Source organism: Anser cygnoides, chromosome 1 (assembly GCF_040182565.1).
Source record: "Anser cygnoides isolate HZ-2024a breed goose chromosome 1, Taihu_goose_T2T_genome, whole genome shotgun sequence".
Classification (NCBI taxonomy): domain Eukaryota; kingdom Metazoa; phylum Chordata; class Aves; order Anseriformes; family Anatidae; genus Anser; species Anser cygnoides.
In genome coordinates, this window is record NC_089873.1 from 74,076,396 (window position 1) to 74,095,601 (window position 19,206).

Consider the following 19,206-nt stretch of genomic DNA (forward strand, 5'->3'; position numbering starts at 1 on the left):
AGTGTTAATGTTCTGCACAGCTTGGAAATATAACTGAATTTATAGTTAACCAACTGCACTAACCGCAACATTGATGTAAATTTTTTTTTCCTTGGCATTGCTTGATTTTATCATTTAGCACCACTTCTTTGTTGTGCTTTGTTTTCTCTGATTTTTTTTAAGAGATCTTTCATTCTCCTAAATTAAAAAAGTTGTTGTAGTTTGTTTACACTGGTAAAATTTATTCATCCTTCACAGTGTTGGAAGGTAGCACATAAGGAGAGAGCAGAACAAACTAGAAATGTGCTTGCGGGGTGAGGAGGAGGGAATCTGAGGCATGGGAGAGGACATCAGTTCCGTTGGTGAATTTAGAAAATGATTTAATTTGATTAATATTTTTAAGATATCACTTCGGAATTGTACCTGTTTATTACAGGGAAAAATAGTAAAGAGACAAACTAGTAAAGGGATGAATGTGAGAAAGATGCTTGAGTGTTGAAAGCCACTGGGCTTCACAATAGATGAATGCACCATGCGATGGACCTTTTAAAACTGTGCTCTAGTGAACATGCTGGTGAATAATACTGCGTTTGTAGGAGGAGGAGCAGTTTTTGAAATAAGCTTTTTTCTTTTGCTGTTTTTCCTGATCTTTTGAACCCCAAAGTTTGGTAGCGTAAAATCCTATAAATCAAGATCCAGTCTCTGTGGGGCAGCTGGGTCTGAAGATGGTAGGAGGATTTCCTAGCTGAACTTGTAAGTTGTTCTGTAAAAAAAAAAATCTTGGGTGCTGTTCACTGTCTCATCCTCCTCTCTTCATGCTTACCTCCCTCCCCTTTAACTTGTTTTTTAGTGAATGTGGTCTAGGAAGCTGAAAAGTGGTACTATTACTAGCTAGGCTTGTAATCCTATTGGCTTTCTCTTAAAAGAAAACCAGAATCTGCTCTTTTTTTTTTCCGATGGCTTCTTAATAGCAACAAAGTAGCTTCTTGTAAACTGTGTTCTTATTATCCCATTCTTTCCCTGCTGCCCAACTGACAGCCTGTGTTGATTACAGATTTCTTCTGAGGAGTTTTTCAAGGGCTTATGAGTTAAGCTGTGCAAACAGCGTGATTTTCAATTCACACAGGTGTCACCAAATAGCTGTAATGTGTTGGGAACTACATGGAATTAATCCTGTCCTGCGGGAGGGGTTTTTTGGGGGGGGGGGTAAAGCAAGGGGGTTGCTTCGTATCCTAGTGTTCATATTATTAATATCAGTTTAAAAGATTGGTCATGTTCTTGTAAGCTTTGGGGAGCAAATGGTCATGATAGTGAAAAAGTAACCATTTCACCACAAATATTTTAAACCTAGACTAGAGTCTCAGATGGATTTTTCTCAGTTTTATGATTAAATGTTTCAGCTGTCTGTAAGTGTATAACTAATGCATGCGGTATATTGGTTTCCAGTATAAAATCTGTGATTTCCTATCACTTGAGTTGTTCAGCAAACATAATCAGCCTGTAATACATCTCTCTGAAAGGCATATTTCTGTGAATAAAACTCATCAGTGTTTATCTGCAATAGATGCTTTGTTCCTTCTCACTTAGGGTGTTACTTCTGTGCAGATGATCACTCCTGGCAACAGCTCCAGTAATAACACGCATCCTCTGCTGCAATAAGCTCATGCTGGCCCTGCCACACTCCCTCCAGTGCCTCTGGTGTCACACCGGTGCAGGCACAGGCATTGCAGTGCAGAAGGACGTGAAATCCTTGAGACAGACCATAGCTTGCCTAGTATGCAAGAGCTGTGCGAGAAGGTAGCCAGAATATTTGCCAGTCATGGAAAAGAAATGGGGTAAGGAATGGCAGGATGATGGAGGAGGGTGTCCTGGCTAGCTGAAGTGGCAAAATGGAGTGCGCAGTCAGGGAAATGACACCAGGTGGAGGTGTTTGTAAGGGGGCTCTGCAGGGACGAGTGGCTGGGACGGTAACATCACAGCAGATTCAGATTTGTGGGTGACACAGATTGGTGGCATATGAATTACTGGGAGGGCAGCACCATCGGACTGCACAATCTGATCCCTGAGAAGTGTGGATCTGTTTGTTAATGTTGTAGTTCAACATGTCAGTGTCAGAGTGCATGCAGGCTTTAGAAAAGATACACAAGCCATGGAGCACAAGTTATTTAGCATGAGATCATTGATCCTCTGTGCGGAAAGGAAGCAATCCTGAGGTGTGTAAACAGGGGGGTAGTAGGAGTGTGTGCCAGTGCTGTGCCAGTACCAGGAAACTGCAGTACTGGGGAAATACTGAGGGTCAGAAAAAGAGCACAGTCTGCAGAGCTGCAGAGCTGCCCTGCTGTGGGAGGCACAGAGACCTCCTAACAGAATTCTGCACAATTCAGAAAGGTTAATGAACAACAAATTTAAAGTATGCATGTTCCTTCATGAAAAAAAAATAAAAAACACAAACATACATACATACATATATATATATATATATACACACATTGAGTATTAAAAAACTTCCTAATATAGTGGAAATACACATTGCAAGAACCAGAGGCTGAAAAATGAAAGCAGCTGAATTAAATGAAGTTGCACGTTTTTAGCCAAGAGGATGATTAATCATTGGAACAAGTTCTCAAAACAAGGTATTTTCCTAGGCACTGTCTAGTCAATTGTCATTAACTTTTCTTTATAAAGAAAATGTCAGGGTACTCCTTCCTAGCCTTAGTTTGCGAACTCTGTGAAAACTGTATAAAGGTGTCATAATGGATTTCAGCTTGCTGAAACTGTAGAAGGGTCATTATCTTGACTTGAATGGGGAAATCTAGGTTAGCTTTTGGATGTTGCTGGTAATAAATAATTAGTATTTATGCAATTATTTCTATTAATAATGTTTTCACACATGCAGGAAGGTGCCTCTAATCTAAAGCCAGATGAACAGACATCAAAGTGAGATATGACCAAGTGAATCAGCAGCCGACCTGGAAAAAGACCCAGTCTGAGACAGGCATGTTTTCATGGGAGGACTCAGCTGTCCCTGAAATCCAATGTGTTCTTCAGTCTGTATCATTTCTTAACTCTGGAAAGCCAAACATGACAAAGTGAATAAAGCCCAGAAAATCACAAAACTGTGTACTGAAAAGCACGAGATCCTAATCAAATTGTATGCATATAAAATACATTTTTATATATTATATAGAGTAGTTTAATATATTTTATATTTTTGTTATATTTATGACATATATATATATATAATGTATTATATATTTTTATATAGGTATAATGTTAAACCAAACAACAACAACAAAAGATTTACATTTACTGCATGATATCTATGTAAATATAAGGCAACACTTCTGTGTGTGTTTCTCTTCAGTCAGGAAACACTGTGCTCAGCGTTGTCAGCATCGGCTTACCTAAATTCATGTAATGGTTTCTGTTACTTGGAACCTGTTGAGATTTTTGGCAGCTCTCCTATTTATTAGTGTCTGAACGCTTACAGGTCAGAACAGGGAATGTGTTAGTCTTCTGTTTTCCTGTACTGTCAATCCCAAGTGTCTTCTAGCAGTGCTGCAGGTACTTAAATAAAGAAGGTTAGTACTTACCCTTGATTTTTAGATTTTTGCAAGAAATTAAGAAAATCCCATGATGCCAGTTGAAAGATAGCTAATTGCACCATATTTGAGATCTCATAACTGCTATTCTTTTGCACATAAGTGACCTGAGAAAGGAATAGGGGCTTCAGATTTTGATTTTACATTTTTGGCATATATGCTGCTTCTATATAGTACCAGGAAGACAAGCATACAAATGCTGAATGAGCTTGCCAGGAAAGGGAACAAATTAGGTCAGCCTGCCAAAGAATTTAGATTGTTAGTTACTACTGTTTAATATCAGCACATATGAAACAGTTACTTTGAACAGAAATTGTGTTTAAAGTTTTTTGTGTATTTTTTTTAATGTACATTTTCTTGTGAATGATTGATTTAGATGCCTCCTTTAGTAGCTAATGGTAAACAAATGGTTGCAGGCTCCACATGGGGTTAGCCCCAGTCTTCCTTACATCTTTGGCCCTGCCTGGGACTACACAGTGTGCTAGTGGCAGTGGGATCACTTACTACAAGTTGAACCAAGCCTGTTGATTTATTTCCTGTAATATCAAGTGGCCACCATCACATAGCACCATGGCAGAAGAGGGAGATTAAATTATTTTGGGAGCTATGGCACTTGCACGGGAAACCAAACCCCTGGAAGCTGCCGTTCGGGTTGGCCGATCCAGATTCAGCACTTTGTTCTATCCTGAGATGTCTTTTGGATATTTCTGGAAGGCAATTGTTTGGAAATGAATATGAGACAGATGTTGCAGATACTGTGGTTATAGGATACCAGGTGAGATTTTCCAAAAGTGACTCGTAATTTGGGTGTCTTCACTATGTAGCACGTCAGCTGGTCGGTGGGGAGTGGTGGTGCTCTTTGTCATGAGGACAAGAGCTCGTTGCATTTTGCTCCTCAGATCCCTTTTACAGTGGTGCCTGAAACCACAGGCTGCCATGGCAGGTGATGGCTAGCCAGGCCCACATTGTGAAGAGCATTCAGAAATCCGTTTTCTGCCCTTCTCTGTTTGGATTAGCACTGCTTCTGTAGCCTCTGCCTACTGATGCCTGCTTTCTCTCTGGGAAGAGACCGTCCATGTCCTTACTGGTGTGACCTGTCAAACCAAGGTGTGGTGGTTTTACTCGGGTGGGCGGCCGAGCTCCACCACAACCACTCTCTCACTCCCCCTCCTCAAAGAGAAATGGGGAGAAAATACAATGAAAAGGGCTTGAGGGTTGAGATAAGGATGAGGAGATCACACAGTAATTATTGTGACAGGCAAAACAAACTCAGCGTAGGGAGATAGGTAATAAATCTTACTATTACTAACAAGTTAGAGAAATGAGAAACAAAAGAAAGAAACCAAAAGCACCTTCCCCCCCAATCCACCCTCTTCCACCTCCTCCCCCCCGGAGCGGCACAGGGGAATGGGAGAATGGGGGTTATGGTCAGTCTATAGCGCTTCTTCGCCGCCACTCCTTCTCAGTCACTCTTGTCCCCTGTGCTGTGAAGTCCCTCCCACGGGATGCTGTCCTTCCTGGACTGATCCAGCGTGGGCTGCCCACAGGCAGCAGCTCTTCAAGAACTGCTCCAGATATGGGTCCGTACCACAGGGTCCATCCCTCAGGAGCAAACTGCTCCAACCTGGATCCCCCACGGGCAGCAGCTCCTGCCAGGTCACCTGCTCCTGCGTGGGCTCCTCTCCATGGGCTACAGGTCGGGCCCGGAATCTGCTCCAGCAGGGGTCTTCCACAGGCTGCAGTCTCCGTCGGTGCAGGTCCACCTGCTCCACCATGGTCTCCTCCCCAGGCTGCAGCATGGAACCCTGCTCCACTGTGGTACTCCATGGCCTGCAGGGGGACAGCCTGCTTCACCATGGTCCTCACCACAGGCCGCAGGGGACTTCTGCTCTGGCGCCTGGAGCACCTCTCCCCCTCCTTCTTCACTGACCTTGGCACCTGTGAGGCTGTTCCTCACTCCTCTCACTCTCCCAGCTGCTGTGTGTGGCGCAGCTTTTTTTTTTCCCTGTCTTAAATATGCTCTCACAGAGGCGCAAAACAACATCGCTTATTGGCTCAACTCTGGTCAACAGTGAGGCCCTTACCAAACATGGGGCAGCTTCTAGATCCTTCTCACAGAAGCCACCCCTATGGCCCCCTGCTACCAAAACCTTGCCACGTAAACCCACTACACAAGGTCTGTGCCTCCTGCAGTTTCTAGCCTGGCAAAAAAATGATCCATCTCCTTTTGAATTACAGTAGAGCTTGAGTGCTTGGCACTTGAGGCAGAAATTTGCTGTGAGCCGCGGTGTTCTGACCTGCATGTTGTTCTGCCTGGGAATCAGACTCTAAGTTAGTGGAGAAACTTCCCTAACCTAGGGAAAAATGTCACCGTTGATTAGAGAGAGGCTGTTCCCTGTTGTTATCTGTAATGGGATGGGAGGGGTGTTAGGTGAAAAAGCTCTGATCCAATATTGTAATTGCTGGGGAGAAGGAGATCAGCATCTGAATTAACTTCATGGCCAGAAAACAGTAGTAGCCAAATTTTGCAAAGTGAGATTTGGAATTAAAGAGGTGATTAAATTCTGCCTGGGTTAAAATAAAGGCTTCATGGGCATGGAGGCAAAGTGGACTGAGGTGGTGTCTGCTGTGTGTTTCATCTCATTTACCCTGGTATTAGCTAAACCTGGAGTTGTACCCTTTAATTGCTCAGTTAGGGTTGTCTCCATCCAATCCTTCCTTTCTAGACAGCCTGACTTTGTCTCACAAGGTATTTCTGAAATCCTGTGACTATGTGTTTCTGTGCTGTTAGGCACGAAAATGCAAAAATCACCTTAAGTTTATTTGGAGATGAATTTAGATGAGATTATTGCCCTCAGCTGCCCCCAACTTAGTCTTAGTTTTTTACAGTAACTCTCAATAATTTGTGCAGTCATGCTGCCAGTAGAAAAACTCATGGTTAGGAGCTTCAGAAATACAGGAATGACATCTGTATGTGTCTGTAGTGTTTTAAAAAGATATTTGTAAGTGGAAAAAAATCATAACAAACAATGCATTCAGCTTTCATGCTATCCAGTGATGGTATCAGCCTGAAATGTTGCAGTGTTTTCTTCATCTTCACTATACTTCAGCCTGGTAATTTTGTCCTTCCCAGAGGACTTGAAATAAAGATGCGTTTACTATAGGACCTAATCCTACTCCGTTTGATTTCATTCATGTATTCAGGCTTCTATGACAATCTATTTTCTAATAAACTAGCTTTACCCTTTTTTCTCCGCCCTATCCAAAACAAAATAAAAGGTTCAGGAGTTGCCCTGTTTGCATCTATGTTAACTGGTCGCAGTATTCCAGATATTTTAACATATATTTAAGAAATGTTAACGTTAACCAAAAAGATTTTTGTCAAAGAGAAACAAATGTTTTTCCAGGTTTATCAAGACAGTACATAGCTTTGGCGTCTAAAAAGTGTACTACCTACCTATTCCACTATTTTGTTTTACTCGCTATTTCAGAGGGTAAGCTGTCCTGCAGATTTTTTTGTAAAGCGTCTTTAACTGCTTTAAAGTGTCTTAAAACTGCTCTTTAACTCTGCGCACTACATTAAGTTAAGTGTTAGTTATTGTCTCAGTTGCTTCAATTTATTAGCATTTGTGGGGTTGTTCTTGCTTTCTGAGATTACTTGGGCTTTTTGGTCTTTGCTTCTTTTTTAGTACAAATGAAAATTTCATACGTAGCTGGGTCCAGTTAGCACTGTCAGTGTGTAACATGTAGAAGAGGGTTTACCAAAATGATTTCTGTGAACTTCATCATCCCAGAGTCTTCCACGGCACTTGTGAACAAGCTCAGTTCTTTCCTCCTGCTGCCACAGTGATGTGCAGATTTATTTCATTTTTATTTTATCCCTGGTGACATTCATCTGGCTTGGTGTAAAGGGGATTCTTCGTCTGTAGGCTCTTTGGGATGAAGGTTTGTCACTGCTGATGAGATGGCTTTGAGTTCCACTTCTCTCTGCATTGTGTTTTTCTTCAAACAGCTACCAGCTGACAATGGTGAGTGTTACTCTGGTGACATGTTTGATTCCAAGGGATTATGTTAAGAGAAATCTGTGTGTGTGGAAGGCAAATTGTATTTATTTCACTTATGCTAAAACATAGCTATCATAAGGAACAAATGAAACTTCACTTCTGTGCAAAGTCTTCCTCCTGGGCTGGCCTTGCATGGTCAGCAAAATCTGATCCTGACAGAAAAATATACCAGGAAGCTATTCAATGTGCAATTTCTGGTGTCAATATTATGTATGCATATAGGTACCTTCAGATAATATTTTTCAAGAAGATGCGATATTTTCTTAGCAGGTTGAAGTTGAAGTTTACCGAAGAGATTCTAAGAAGCTTCCTGGGCTGGGAGACCCTGACATTGACTGGGAAGAGAGCGTCTACTTGAACCTCATTCTACAGAAGGTAACAGTGATGCTTATTTAATTTTTATGAGCTATTTATGCTAGAGAGGTTTCAGGGAAGGCTTTGATCTGCCCTATTTCCTCTTTAGCTTTGGGGATTTGAACACTTCTGGAGAACAGAAACAAAGCATGTTTTTTATTTTGCCTTTCAGAGTCTAAATGAACAAAACCAGAGATAGTTTTTAGTAGAGTCCTGATAGCTTTCTTTAAAACCTTTAAATATATCCAATGAAGCAGAGCTGAATTTTATTCTCTTAAAAGTTTTACAAAATGGCAGGCTTTGCTAAGTATAATAGTTTGAAAGTGAACGAGACTGTTAAACTAGCAATGTTTTCATTAGAGTTCACAATATTGGTACAGTTAAGAGAGGAAACTGGGAAGTGAAAATGCAGTAAAGGTGTTATGTATTGCACTGGGAGTTTGCTGTTCTTGACATCAGAGCTTTAGTAAGCCTTTTCTGTTTGTTGATGGGAAGATTAAACTAGCATGTTACTTTTTTTTTTTAAATTAACTTATGTGTTCTTCAGTTATTACAGATGTTACATTGGTGCTTTGGGAAGGTGAACAATACTATAGTCATTCTAGATCTCTGAAAAGTTTTGTTGATTATGATCCCAAAATGAGAGACTGCTGGCTCATTGCACACATCTTGGAGAATAACTTGTTTTTATTCTGTCCCCTTCCTCCCAAAATTCTCATTGCAAGCCTTCTCTGTAGAGAGCAGTTTCTGCGCTTATTTAATGATGAATTAAAACAGAATCTGTTTGCTACAGTCAGAATTCAGAAGATAACGTTACAGCTGGCATTGCAGTCCAGAGTTGTAACACATGCACCTTATAAGTTTTTTCAGGTTGTTTGGCAGGCTACGTTAATGGTTTCTGATCTCTCTAGTGTATTGCTTGTGTTCATTATTGCTTCTATTTCTTTCTTTTTGAAGGGAGGATATATTTTCCATTCCTACCTTAAAGTGTTCTTCTGTGTGGCATGCATATTCCACAGCTGACTAGTAAGCTTAATGGTAAACAACACTGATAGGAGTTTATTTACCCATAGCTTGTGCGCTCCAGCACGTATATTTATAAAAGATTTCAGTACTGCTGATATAGTGAACAAACAAAAATATTGTGGGCTACCAAGAGAATTGCAGGAGTTTTGGGATAGTAAAGAGAATGAATGAAATAGCAATACCAAAACAGTTTACTTTTAGTTAGAGCTGAAAAAAGTGAAGGCAGAATGTGTTCTGCTTCGTCCACATGAGTGTTTTTTATTTTTTCTAACTCTAAATCTTCGTTTGTCTATCTGGTGTGCTGTTTTAGCTGGATTATGTGGTGACGTGTGCTGTGTGCACACGCTCCGATGGAGGAGACATTCACATTCACAAAAAGAAATCTCAGGTGAGACTAGCCTATGTTTAACCGTAGATAAGAGCATCCAGTATTACCTGATCCTAAAAACTGTATCAACACCAGGACAGCAGTTCTCATGCTGTGTTCTGTCACAGATTCACACTTGTCCGGCAGCTCGAGCCTGTCTGCTGACATTTCCTGCCAGTCAGCTAAATGCGCTTTATAGCCCATCTCAAAAAACCATAAAGACCTCTTTGTGCTCTCAAGATTTATGTCATTGCTTACTGCATTTGGGGAGAGTGTGCTGGAGGGAGTATGTCTAAGTGTTAAAAATAATCTGAGGGTAAACCCAAAATTGTACAAGACATGAGTTACAAGAAACCTTCAGGGTTAATCTGTAATGTAGGGATATTAAATGATAGACTACTTACTGATTGCCAATTTCTTTTTATTGTTTTATGTGATTCTTGTTTTCTCCCTTCAACTGCTCTTTCCTTCCATCACTACACAGAAGGCTTTATCACTTATTTGTGTGCAGTATAAAGTTAATCCACGTTTTAGCATAGTGGAGGAGACTGAATAATTAAGCATGGGTAGGAATAAGAAATGCTAGAGTTCTTCAGTTTCCAGAAGATCTTGCAACGACTTTTCCTAGCTGGCAAAAATTCTACTTCAAAAGGCTTCTGTTACATAAACAGTTTATCTCAGGCATTTCCATTCCTTTAGCTCACTCAGCTGCTTGTGTGGCTTTACCTAAAATAAGCGAATATTTTTTAATCCTTTAATATTGTTTTACCACATTGAACTCAGTTGTTGTTTTGCCTACAAAGAAAACCAGCAATGCTAATCATTTTATTTGTAATTAGTGTGTTGAGCACACAGTTCCCTTCTGCCGGTTCAGTTAAGATACCATGTTAGATCACTGAAACAATCCTTTTATTTCTCATTGCTGTTTCTGCTGTGCAAAAGTCCAAATTTCACTCAGAGTTAACTTCTGCAAAGTTCTTTTGAGAAAAAGAAATCTGTAAATATTGCATGCCTGTTTGAAAACTAGGAAAATGAGGATAAGAGGCCTGTGTGAAGCATGTGAGCAATATTCAGAATGAGGAGAAGGTTTTCTGTTCCTCATTTTTAGAGGCTTATGCTGTGAGGCTGCTTACAAATTTTTCTTTGTCTCCCCTTTTCTAGGAGAAACCTAGAACACATTAGAATTTATCAGTATATACAAATAACATTTCTAGCTGTTATATGAAGAGAGAGAAAAGGCAATTCTAGGTACTGTGGAAAGCATATTTGCGTTAGGGCATTTCATTGGAACATGTACCATTGAGGCCATTCATCTTAAATGAACAAAAGCCAACATTTTAAGATCTTTATTACTCTGCTTATCTTGGTTTAGAAAGCATATATTACCCTCTCCGTGCACAACCAGATATTGAATAGGGAGAAATCCTGTGCAGGATTATTGTTACCGTTCATGAAGACACATAATCCACAAAGTGATTATATGAAGGTGCTTTATTAGGCGCTGGAAGTTAGGGGCATGCCTGCCCAAATCTAACTTCGTCCAATTTGTTCACTCAGTTCTCTTTTATCTCCTAAAATATTACATATGCATTAAGTTTCACAACACATCTATGCATATTCATTTCCTAGCTCTGCCTAGCCCCGCTTCATATGCTAATTATCTTATCAGTCCTTCTGCGCTTGCATATTACTCTGTGGTGGTCGTCCGGGTGGTCGTCAGGATGAAGTAAGATGTCTTCATCAGAGTTGAACTTTTTAACCTGTTCTTCTTACGCATGCTCTCTGAGCCCTCCGTCTCAGTCCAAACCGCAAGGTTGGTTTGATCCAGTTCCCAGGGTCCAAGAGGCCCCAGTTATCTAGATGTCTTGCAGATTGTGCATTCTTTTAGTCCTCCTTACTCCTCATCATGAATCGGTGCATTCTCCCATGCTATCCTTGCACATATATTTTGTATCTTCCAAGCGCAGCCCCAGAACAGTACATCACAAATGTAACACGTATTAAGCAATATTGTATTATTTCATCTTCTATTACCAACATTATGACATGCTATACTTCTCCAGAGCTGTGACAGAGCTACTGTGCTCATACCAGGAGAGTACCTAGGGCATGAAACCAGTGTAAAAAGAGGCTGACTTTCCCCTAAATTATTTTTCAGACTGTATCGATTTTCTGTTGGCTCGACAATAAGATCTATAGAAACTATATTTTCCTTTGGTGTATGTGACTGGAGATGAGTTTGGGGTGGTTTTTTTGGCTTTACATTGGATGGCATAAGAACAAGGGTGCCTGGAAGATGTCCTTGTTTCAGGCACCAGTGCAAGCCTGATCATTGGCAAGTCACGTTACTTTCTAATGTAATTAAATTAGCCCGTGGTGAATGTGTTGAGATTCATCACGTTACTTTAATTCAAAGCTTTGTGAATGGAGGTAGAAGCAAAGAAAGCTACTCAGTATGAATTCTTCTGCTTTTTAACTGTTTTAATATTGTTGGAATGATAAAATTTAAAACCTTTAGCTTTTTATATGTTGATTGTTTTGAAGAGAGAAAAGAACAAAGGAGATGAGGAGTTGCTTCAGAGGGAGGAACGTGTAACAGGAAGCACAATGGCTAGGGAAAGAAACAGAAGTAGAAGATGGGGGTGAGAAATCAAGTTCTTGTCCTCCTGAGAGCCTCACGTGTCATTACTGAGCAATATTGATCTTATTGTGAGACTAAGCAAACAATAATAACAAAAATCATTGTACAAACAAATAATGTTAGGTCAGCTATTCCACAGTAACTTTCTTGCTATGTGCTTTTGCATTGCAGCACATTGCAGCAACTTAGAAATAACTTGAGGGAGATGCCTTAGCATTACTATAGGTTGGTGAGAGGAACACACAGAGAAATTTACTATGCAGTAACTGATAACTTGCACATGAAAATTCAAGGATTTAACAAGTGGGAGGTTCTATCATTATTGCAAGCTCAGCTTTGCTTGAAGGATGTCCAGCATTCCTAGCAGAAGTGCAAGTGTTGGCTGATTGAGCAGTGCTGGACTGTGGTGTTTTGGTACTGCTTGCCTTGTATTCAGCGTGCCCATTCCTTGGCACGTTTAACTGAAAGGATATAATTTTCTTTTTCGATATTTTTCTCAGCAAGTGTTTGCATCTCCTAGCAAACACCCAATGGACAGCAAAGGAGAGGAGTCAAAGATCAGCTATCCCAACATATTTTTCATGATTGACAGTTTTGAAGAGGTGAGTTCCTTGAGCTGCAGCAGGGTTTTGTCCCATTCTAGTCTTATGTCCGGAGTGGTTGTTTTCTGGCACCTTTTGAACAAATGTTTTTGGAGGGTTATATTCCAGGGGGTTTTATGGGGCAAGTCCATGATGATTTATTTGATGTTCCTCATTCTTTAATATGTTTGAAATCAGATTTAGAGCTGGATTTTGGCATGTGTTTTTATGATGGGCTGAAGCAAGAGAAGCTGATTGTAAGAGCTGCTTACCCAAACACATGACGTGCAGTGGACACTGCCTGGAGTCCATGGTTTTTGGAAAAGCTGTGATAGAGCCTACATCTCCATTACTTTTTCCCATTTACATTGAACCTACATTGGGCCTGAAGAGAATCGCGGGAATCTCAATGTGTTTGATCTTTACCAGCTGCAGTTTTCCCTGAAGTATTTCGTCTTGCATTTTGCAGGTTTTCAGTGACATGACTGTAGGAGAAGGAGAAATGGTCTGTGTGGAGCTGGTTGCCAGTGACAAAAGCAACACCTTCCAAGGAGTGATTTTTCAGGGGTCCATCCGCTATGAAGCACTCAAGAAGGTCTATGACAACAGGGTAATGTGGTTCTGAAAGACAATGTCTTTTGTAGCAATACTGACCACAGTTTTTCTGTGCTACTGTGAGGTTGTTGGCTTTTTGTCCTGTTAGATCATCTGCATCATGACCTATCCTTTTTAGTTTTGAAAACTGCTCCAAAGTTAGTGCTTTTGGGTGCACTGAGGTTGCAGCTGAGGTTGCTCAGATCAGGTTTTGTTACTCTTGTGTTTGCCAAAAGGAGTGAAACTGATGAAGATGCAAGAGTATGACATCAGAATGGATCTGAATAACAGAATTCTGGGAACCCTTTCATTTTTCTGAAAGCTCGTGGATTTTTCTAGTTACTTCAGTGAAGGCATGTTTTACATGAAGATCTTAAACTCTGATAACTATCTTGTTAAATGTAAAATGTGTTTTTGTTTAGTGTGTTCTCTACTCGTGGATATTTTCAAAAGGCCACTGCAGTTTCACTGCATTGGAAGGAAGCTTTCATTGCTTTTCTATAGAAACATGAAATGACTTCACTTGTAGCTTCAAATTCAGTACTTAGTCAAGATTGTGTGTGAGCCAATAAACTTCACAAAATATTTACTGTGAAGACAGTGCTGAAGGATTAAAAAAAGAAAAGGATGCCAGTCACTACCTACTGTGACTGTAAACTCCTTCATTTCCCTTTGTTCCTACCCTCTTCAATAGAGGGCCTGAATAATTTACCTTCTCCATGTTTTTAAATGTGAGTAGTTTATATTCTTATAGTCGTTTCTCCAAAGAACATGAGTATAAAAATTCTGCTTCATATTGTTTTGTTAGATGGAACAGAATTGTTTGTTTAAACACTTGATTATAGCCAAAGGCAAAACTTGAAATCTGACCTGCTTGTATTTTCACTCTTCTTAAGAGAAGAGAAGCAAGCTCTCTGTACATCTGAAGGTTACTTGATTTCAGTTGTCTGTATTAATTCTTAGTGCAATATAAATTGTTATCTTATAAACAAACCAGGGCCTTTGATGGGATAAACTGCTGAAAGTTGTGATAAACCACTTAAGCTTATGCGTAAGTCCTCCTTATTTCACTTGTCAAAACCTCGACTGTTTTCATATTGGTCTGTTCCTTTTCCTAGTTCTCAGTTCAGTTCTCAGTTCAGTTGTGTTCACTGGAAATTGAGCCCTTTTCTCTTTTGAGAGGGTTCAAAAGATGTCAGGGTTTTGTGGTGAGCAGTGTGATGCAGGTTAGTTGTGCATGGGAGCTCTGTCTTTTTGCTTTGGGTTTGACAATATGAACACAAATGTCTGAATTGTACTTGCCATACAGTAGTGCCAGAATTGAGCTGTGTGCCTTGCTGGTTTTCTTATGTGTCTGTTACTTTTTGGACTCATACAATTGTCCCTGTGTGGGTTGTGTTGAGTTATGCATGTGCTTTCCTGTGCTTCAGTGTGCCACGTTGTGTGGGTCTGAAAAAAGCTTTTGTTTTATCTCAGCTTGTCATTGGATAACTTTGCTTTTTGGATAGCTGAAGGAGTTGACTCTCCTCTGAGCGTCTGTTTTTGTATCTGTAAAATTGCTTCCCCTTTGGAAATCACTTCAGACTTTGGCTTAAAATGTTTCCTAAGAATCAAGATAATGACCATTATCTGCTATGTTTTGGACTTATACTTAGATAACTGCTTTCAGAGAACATTATGTTTTATATTTGAAGGTGATATTTTATATATTTCTCTCCCATCTTGGTGCATTGTAGGTGAGTGTTGCAGCAAAGATGGCTCAAAAAATGTCTTTTGGCTTCTATAAATATAACAACATGGAGTTTGTCCGAATGAAAGGGCCACAAGGGAAAGGACACGCGGAAATGGCAGTGAGTAGAGTTTCTACTGGTGACACTTCACCATATGGTACAGAAGAAGACTCAAATCCAGATTCCCCAGTGCATGAGAGAGTAAGTAGTAGACAGAAATACTGACTTAAGGTTGAGCGTGGATATGTTTTGTTTAAAGCCAGTGGATGAACTGAAGCTGGAATTCACCCACATCATGGATCTGAACTTAATTTTGCTTGTATAGATTTCAGATCTATTCAGTATATGCAGATGGATTTTTGTTGCAGTTTCCCTTGAGCAAATAATGAGTACAGAGATGAGTGCATGACTCATACTTATGGAGGAGTGTTTTGTTGAAACAACAGTGATGTTGATGCCAAGGAAAATTATGGTTCTGCCTATTTTTATGAAAATTAATAGATTCCATTTCTGTACAAGATGGGGTTTACCTAGAAACATGGAATTTGTATGTGGTGTAGGTTGCTGACTAAACTTCACAGGAGATTTTGAGGAGTGAATACCAGCAGTGCAAAGCCTGTATAATATTAAAGCAAAGACTGTGGATCAAGATGTACAACCATATTTATACATATGCTTAATTTTAATACAAGTGCAGTAAAATACCAATAGAGTCTGTCCAAAGATCCTGATTTGGCCCTTTTTCAGTCTTGAGCATTGATTTCAGTTAAAGCATTTTACCTAGTTAATGGGAATTAGGCAGTGTGTCTTTAAAATATCTATACAGATGTGTCCTGACCTAGGCAGAGTGATTACTGATGGATTCCAGCCTGGTTTCCTGTGTAACATCAGTAACCCGTGGAGTTAAAAGGCCAGCAGATCTGCTTCCAGTGGTGACCATGGAAGTCATGGGATTTCTCTTTCTGGCTTCCTAAAAGGCGAAATGAGCTGTCAGCACAGAGCTCATTAACTCTGCGCAAGCTCTGTGCTGTAGAGGTACAGCCTGAAGAAACCAGGCCTGGAGGGACTTCCTGATCTTTTGGCTCCAAGACTTCCAGTGCCTCTGTTTGATAATGTATTATCATTGCTCTTTGCTAATGGCTTTAATGGTAATTTGTCTGTGTCTGGTTTTCCCTGCAGGTGTGATATGAAATGGCTACAGAATTAAAAATAAATTGAGACAAGCAGAGGTTAGAGATCAAGTGCCCTTAAGAGAGGATCAGTTGGGTGGTAGAATGCTTCTAATTTTTTTATGTTAATGACAGAGGGATGACATAGCGAGTTTCTGCAGTGCAGCATCAGCTTGGCTTGGCTGTCATCCTTACACATCACCTCCTTCCTTATTTGTAAGGACAGATATGAGCAGTGATCTCATCTCAGGAAGCATGATGGGATTGTTAAATTAACGGTGTGAAAAAGTAAGAATGAGATAAAAGTTGATCACCTCTGTTAGCAGAGTAGTTATCCATATTTTTTTTAATTTGAAAGGAAACGGTTAAAATATTACTAGCAAAACCAGTACACAATTACTGCAATTGAAATTCTTTCTGGAGTAGGTATGGCTGACTATAATTGAGGTTTACCCAACAGCAACTGCTGCTCTGAAGGAACAGTGTCTCTGTAGTTCTGTGCCTAACCTGCATTTCACCATGGACAATTATATCCCTGTATTTGTCATCACTTGCTGTAACCAACTCATCACTGGCCTTTCAACTTGTTTTTCTCCATCCTATACAGAAATAATATACATAGAGTTGCTCATTGACTTGTCTTTTGCATCAGCATCTTGGGTTATTAATTGTCTTGTGACCCTGCTTCACAGGCACAGTGACCTTTTACAGTGATCTCATGTGGCATCTGTTTAACCAGGCAAACAACTACCTCGTCTTTACCAAAGAAATGAAGATGCACAATTTTGTGTCCAGTACAGTACATTCTTAGCCTATTAAGTCTTCTGAATTTCAACATATAAAAATAACACTAACATTCTTGGTGCCTAAATAAATTATTAATCTGCATTTTTATTCCTTTGTAACTATAAATCCCTTTGAAAAGTGATCACATGATGGCTCTGGAGTTCTTTTTATTATTTACATAACAGTTGAGGGTGCTGATGCATCAAAATACTTTCATCTTGATGAGTGTCTTGAAGTTGAGATGACTGTGCAGTTGACACAGTCAGTTTATCAGACCACTCTGATAAAACTTGCAGCTGGGCACCAGTTGTGATTCTGATTTTTACATGTGATTACCTTGTGGTGCATATTTGAAACTGTTTATTTCCTATTGGAAGCATAGAACTTCTTAAACAAAACTTATCCTAGCATTTCCTTTATTTTTCCTTTCAGGTCACTTCTTTCAGCACACCACCAACCCCAGAACGCAACAATCGCCCATCCTTTTTCTCCCCATCCCTTAAGAGAAAAGTGCCCCGAAATCGAATTGCTGAGATGAAAAAATCCCACTCAGCAAATGACAGTGAGGAGTTCTTCAGAGACGATGATGGTGGAGGTGAGAGAAATAACACCAGCTAAGCAGACTTTCAGAGAGGAGGGGGGACACATCTGTGGAAAGGGATTCCAGTGCTGGATTTTCCAAAAGGTTTACAGTATGAAAAATCTAGCTCCACAGAAACTGCTCTGATGGTGTGTCTCAACCAGTCCATCTCTGGTGCCACTCTGAAACTGGGGTTATTCTTTTCAAAGCATCTCTCTGAAAGCTGGAGACCAGTGTGCCTCCAAGTTTAGTTATAAAAAGGCTAGAGCTTGGGTCAGTTACTATGCAGTGTAGTGAGAAGAACTGCTTTCCCAGATGGAGTCTTCTGTCTTTGATGTATTTCTCCTGGAGGCTGCACAGGATAGAATGGAGTTCTAAGCGTTTATCCAGAAGCCCTCATTGGTGGTGGTAGTGTCTACTCAGCATAGTTTTGCAATATCAGATCCTAGCATACTTAGTCATAATTATGAACATCCTTATTATTTTCCATTTTCTTTTCCAAATATTTATGGGAGTGAACAAATTCCAGGTTTTCCAAATGTTTACATATAATATAACATACATATAATATAATATAATTATATATTATATTAATATATATTATATATTATAATATATATTAATATAATATAATATAATATAACATACATATAATATAACATACATATAAAATACTGAGAAGTGTGGTTTTGTTTATGGTTATAAATGTTTTGACTTTATTGTTCATGGACCTTATTTAATAGAATAATACTATTTTTAAAAAATATATATTTTAATAGAGTACACTAGGAAGTTTAATTTATTCAAGAATGACCTTTCTAAAAGGGGAAGTAGCTAGATTCAATCTGATTACAAATTACAGAAATCTGAGTGTCCTACCAATGTTTGCTCAGGAGCTGCAGTAACGAAATTCTTTTTTTTTTTTTCCAGAAGGGAGAAAGCTGACAAAAAGCTGTTTTTTTTTGTAGAAGCAGGGAAATGCTGGTGTATATTGGCCTTGTGGTTGGAGAATAGCTTGGAGAATGGCTTGTCTGAAGGTCAGCAGTGTCCTGGGTCTGGCCAGTGCTGCTGCAGACCTGACCCCAGTGCAGACAGAGCTGTTGTGGACAGGAACAGTCCATCAGGCTTTGCTTGCTTTTGCTGCAGGCAAGCATGACACAGCAGGAGAATTATGCTTATTCCAGCTACCAGAGTCAAGTCCTTCTGACCTGATCACCACGGTGCTCTTGACATAGTGGTAAAGTGTGGAAAGAGGGAATAGACTGTTTGGCCATACACACTTATAGGAAAGGAAGGAAAACAAGATATTTTTTTCTCTATATTGTATGTACATTGCCAGAGTAGCTGCCACTTTTTTCCTCAGGACCTACTTTTAAACAAATGACTCCCAGAGTTTGGATTGCTCTGGTCCAGAATTATCTTCACTTCAGCATCTGCTTTAGCACTGTGACACTGGGCTGAGTTTTACAGAGGAATGGAGAGAAAGCCTAGAAACACTCAACAGATGTAACATATGCATTCCTGTCTGCAGCTATAAAAATCTCCTCTAGTTTAGAGTGGATTCAGTGTCCTTTTGTTTTAAAATACATTTTGGATCTCTAAACTAATTTCAGGAAGAATAAATAACATGGCAGAATAATCCCAGGTTTGGCTTGGGGAATGCATGGAGATTTGCAGTGAACTTCCTTACTAATACTGACTTTTCCTGTGTCTTGTTGGATATTAATCTTCTT

At 39.8% G+C, this 19,206-nt stretch overlaps 1 protein-coding gene across 4 annotated transcripts in view; it reads left to right on the forward strand.

The window, feature by feature from the left end:
• The window catches only part of KIAA0930 (KIAA0930 ortholog), a 76,125-nt gene that overhangs the window by 48,152 nt on the left and 8,767 nt on the right, over positions 1-19,206 (forward strand). For 3 of the 4 annotated variants that reach the window (XM_048046853.2, XM_048046849.2, XM_013184622.3), the window contains 6 exons: positions 7,913-8,020; positions 9,336-9,413; positions 12,534-12,635; positions 13,084-13,224; positions 14,945-15,139; positions 17,326-17,488. In XM_048046853.2, the coding sequence (XP_047902810.1) occupies positions 7,913-8,020; positions 9,336-9,413; positions 12,534-12,635; positions 13,084-13,224; positions 14,945-15,139; positions 17,326-17,488 (787 nt within the window). The remainder of the gene's footprint in view (positions 1-7,912; positions 8,021-9,335; positions 9,414-12,533; positions 12,636-13,083; positions 13,225-14,944; positions 15,140-17,325; positions 17,489-19,206) is intronic. The other variant, XM_048046850.2, reaches the window with a different exon arrangement.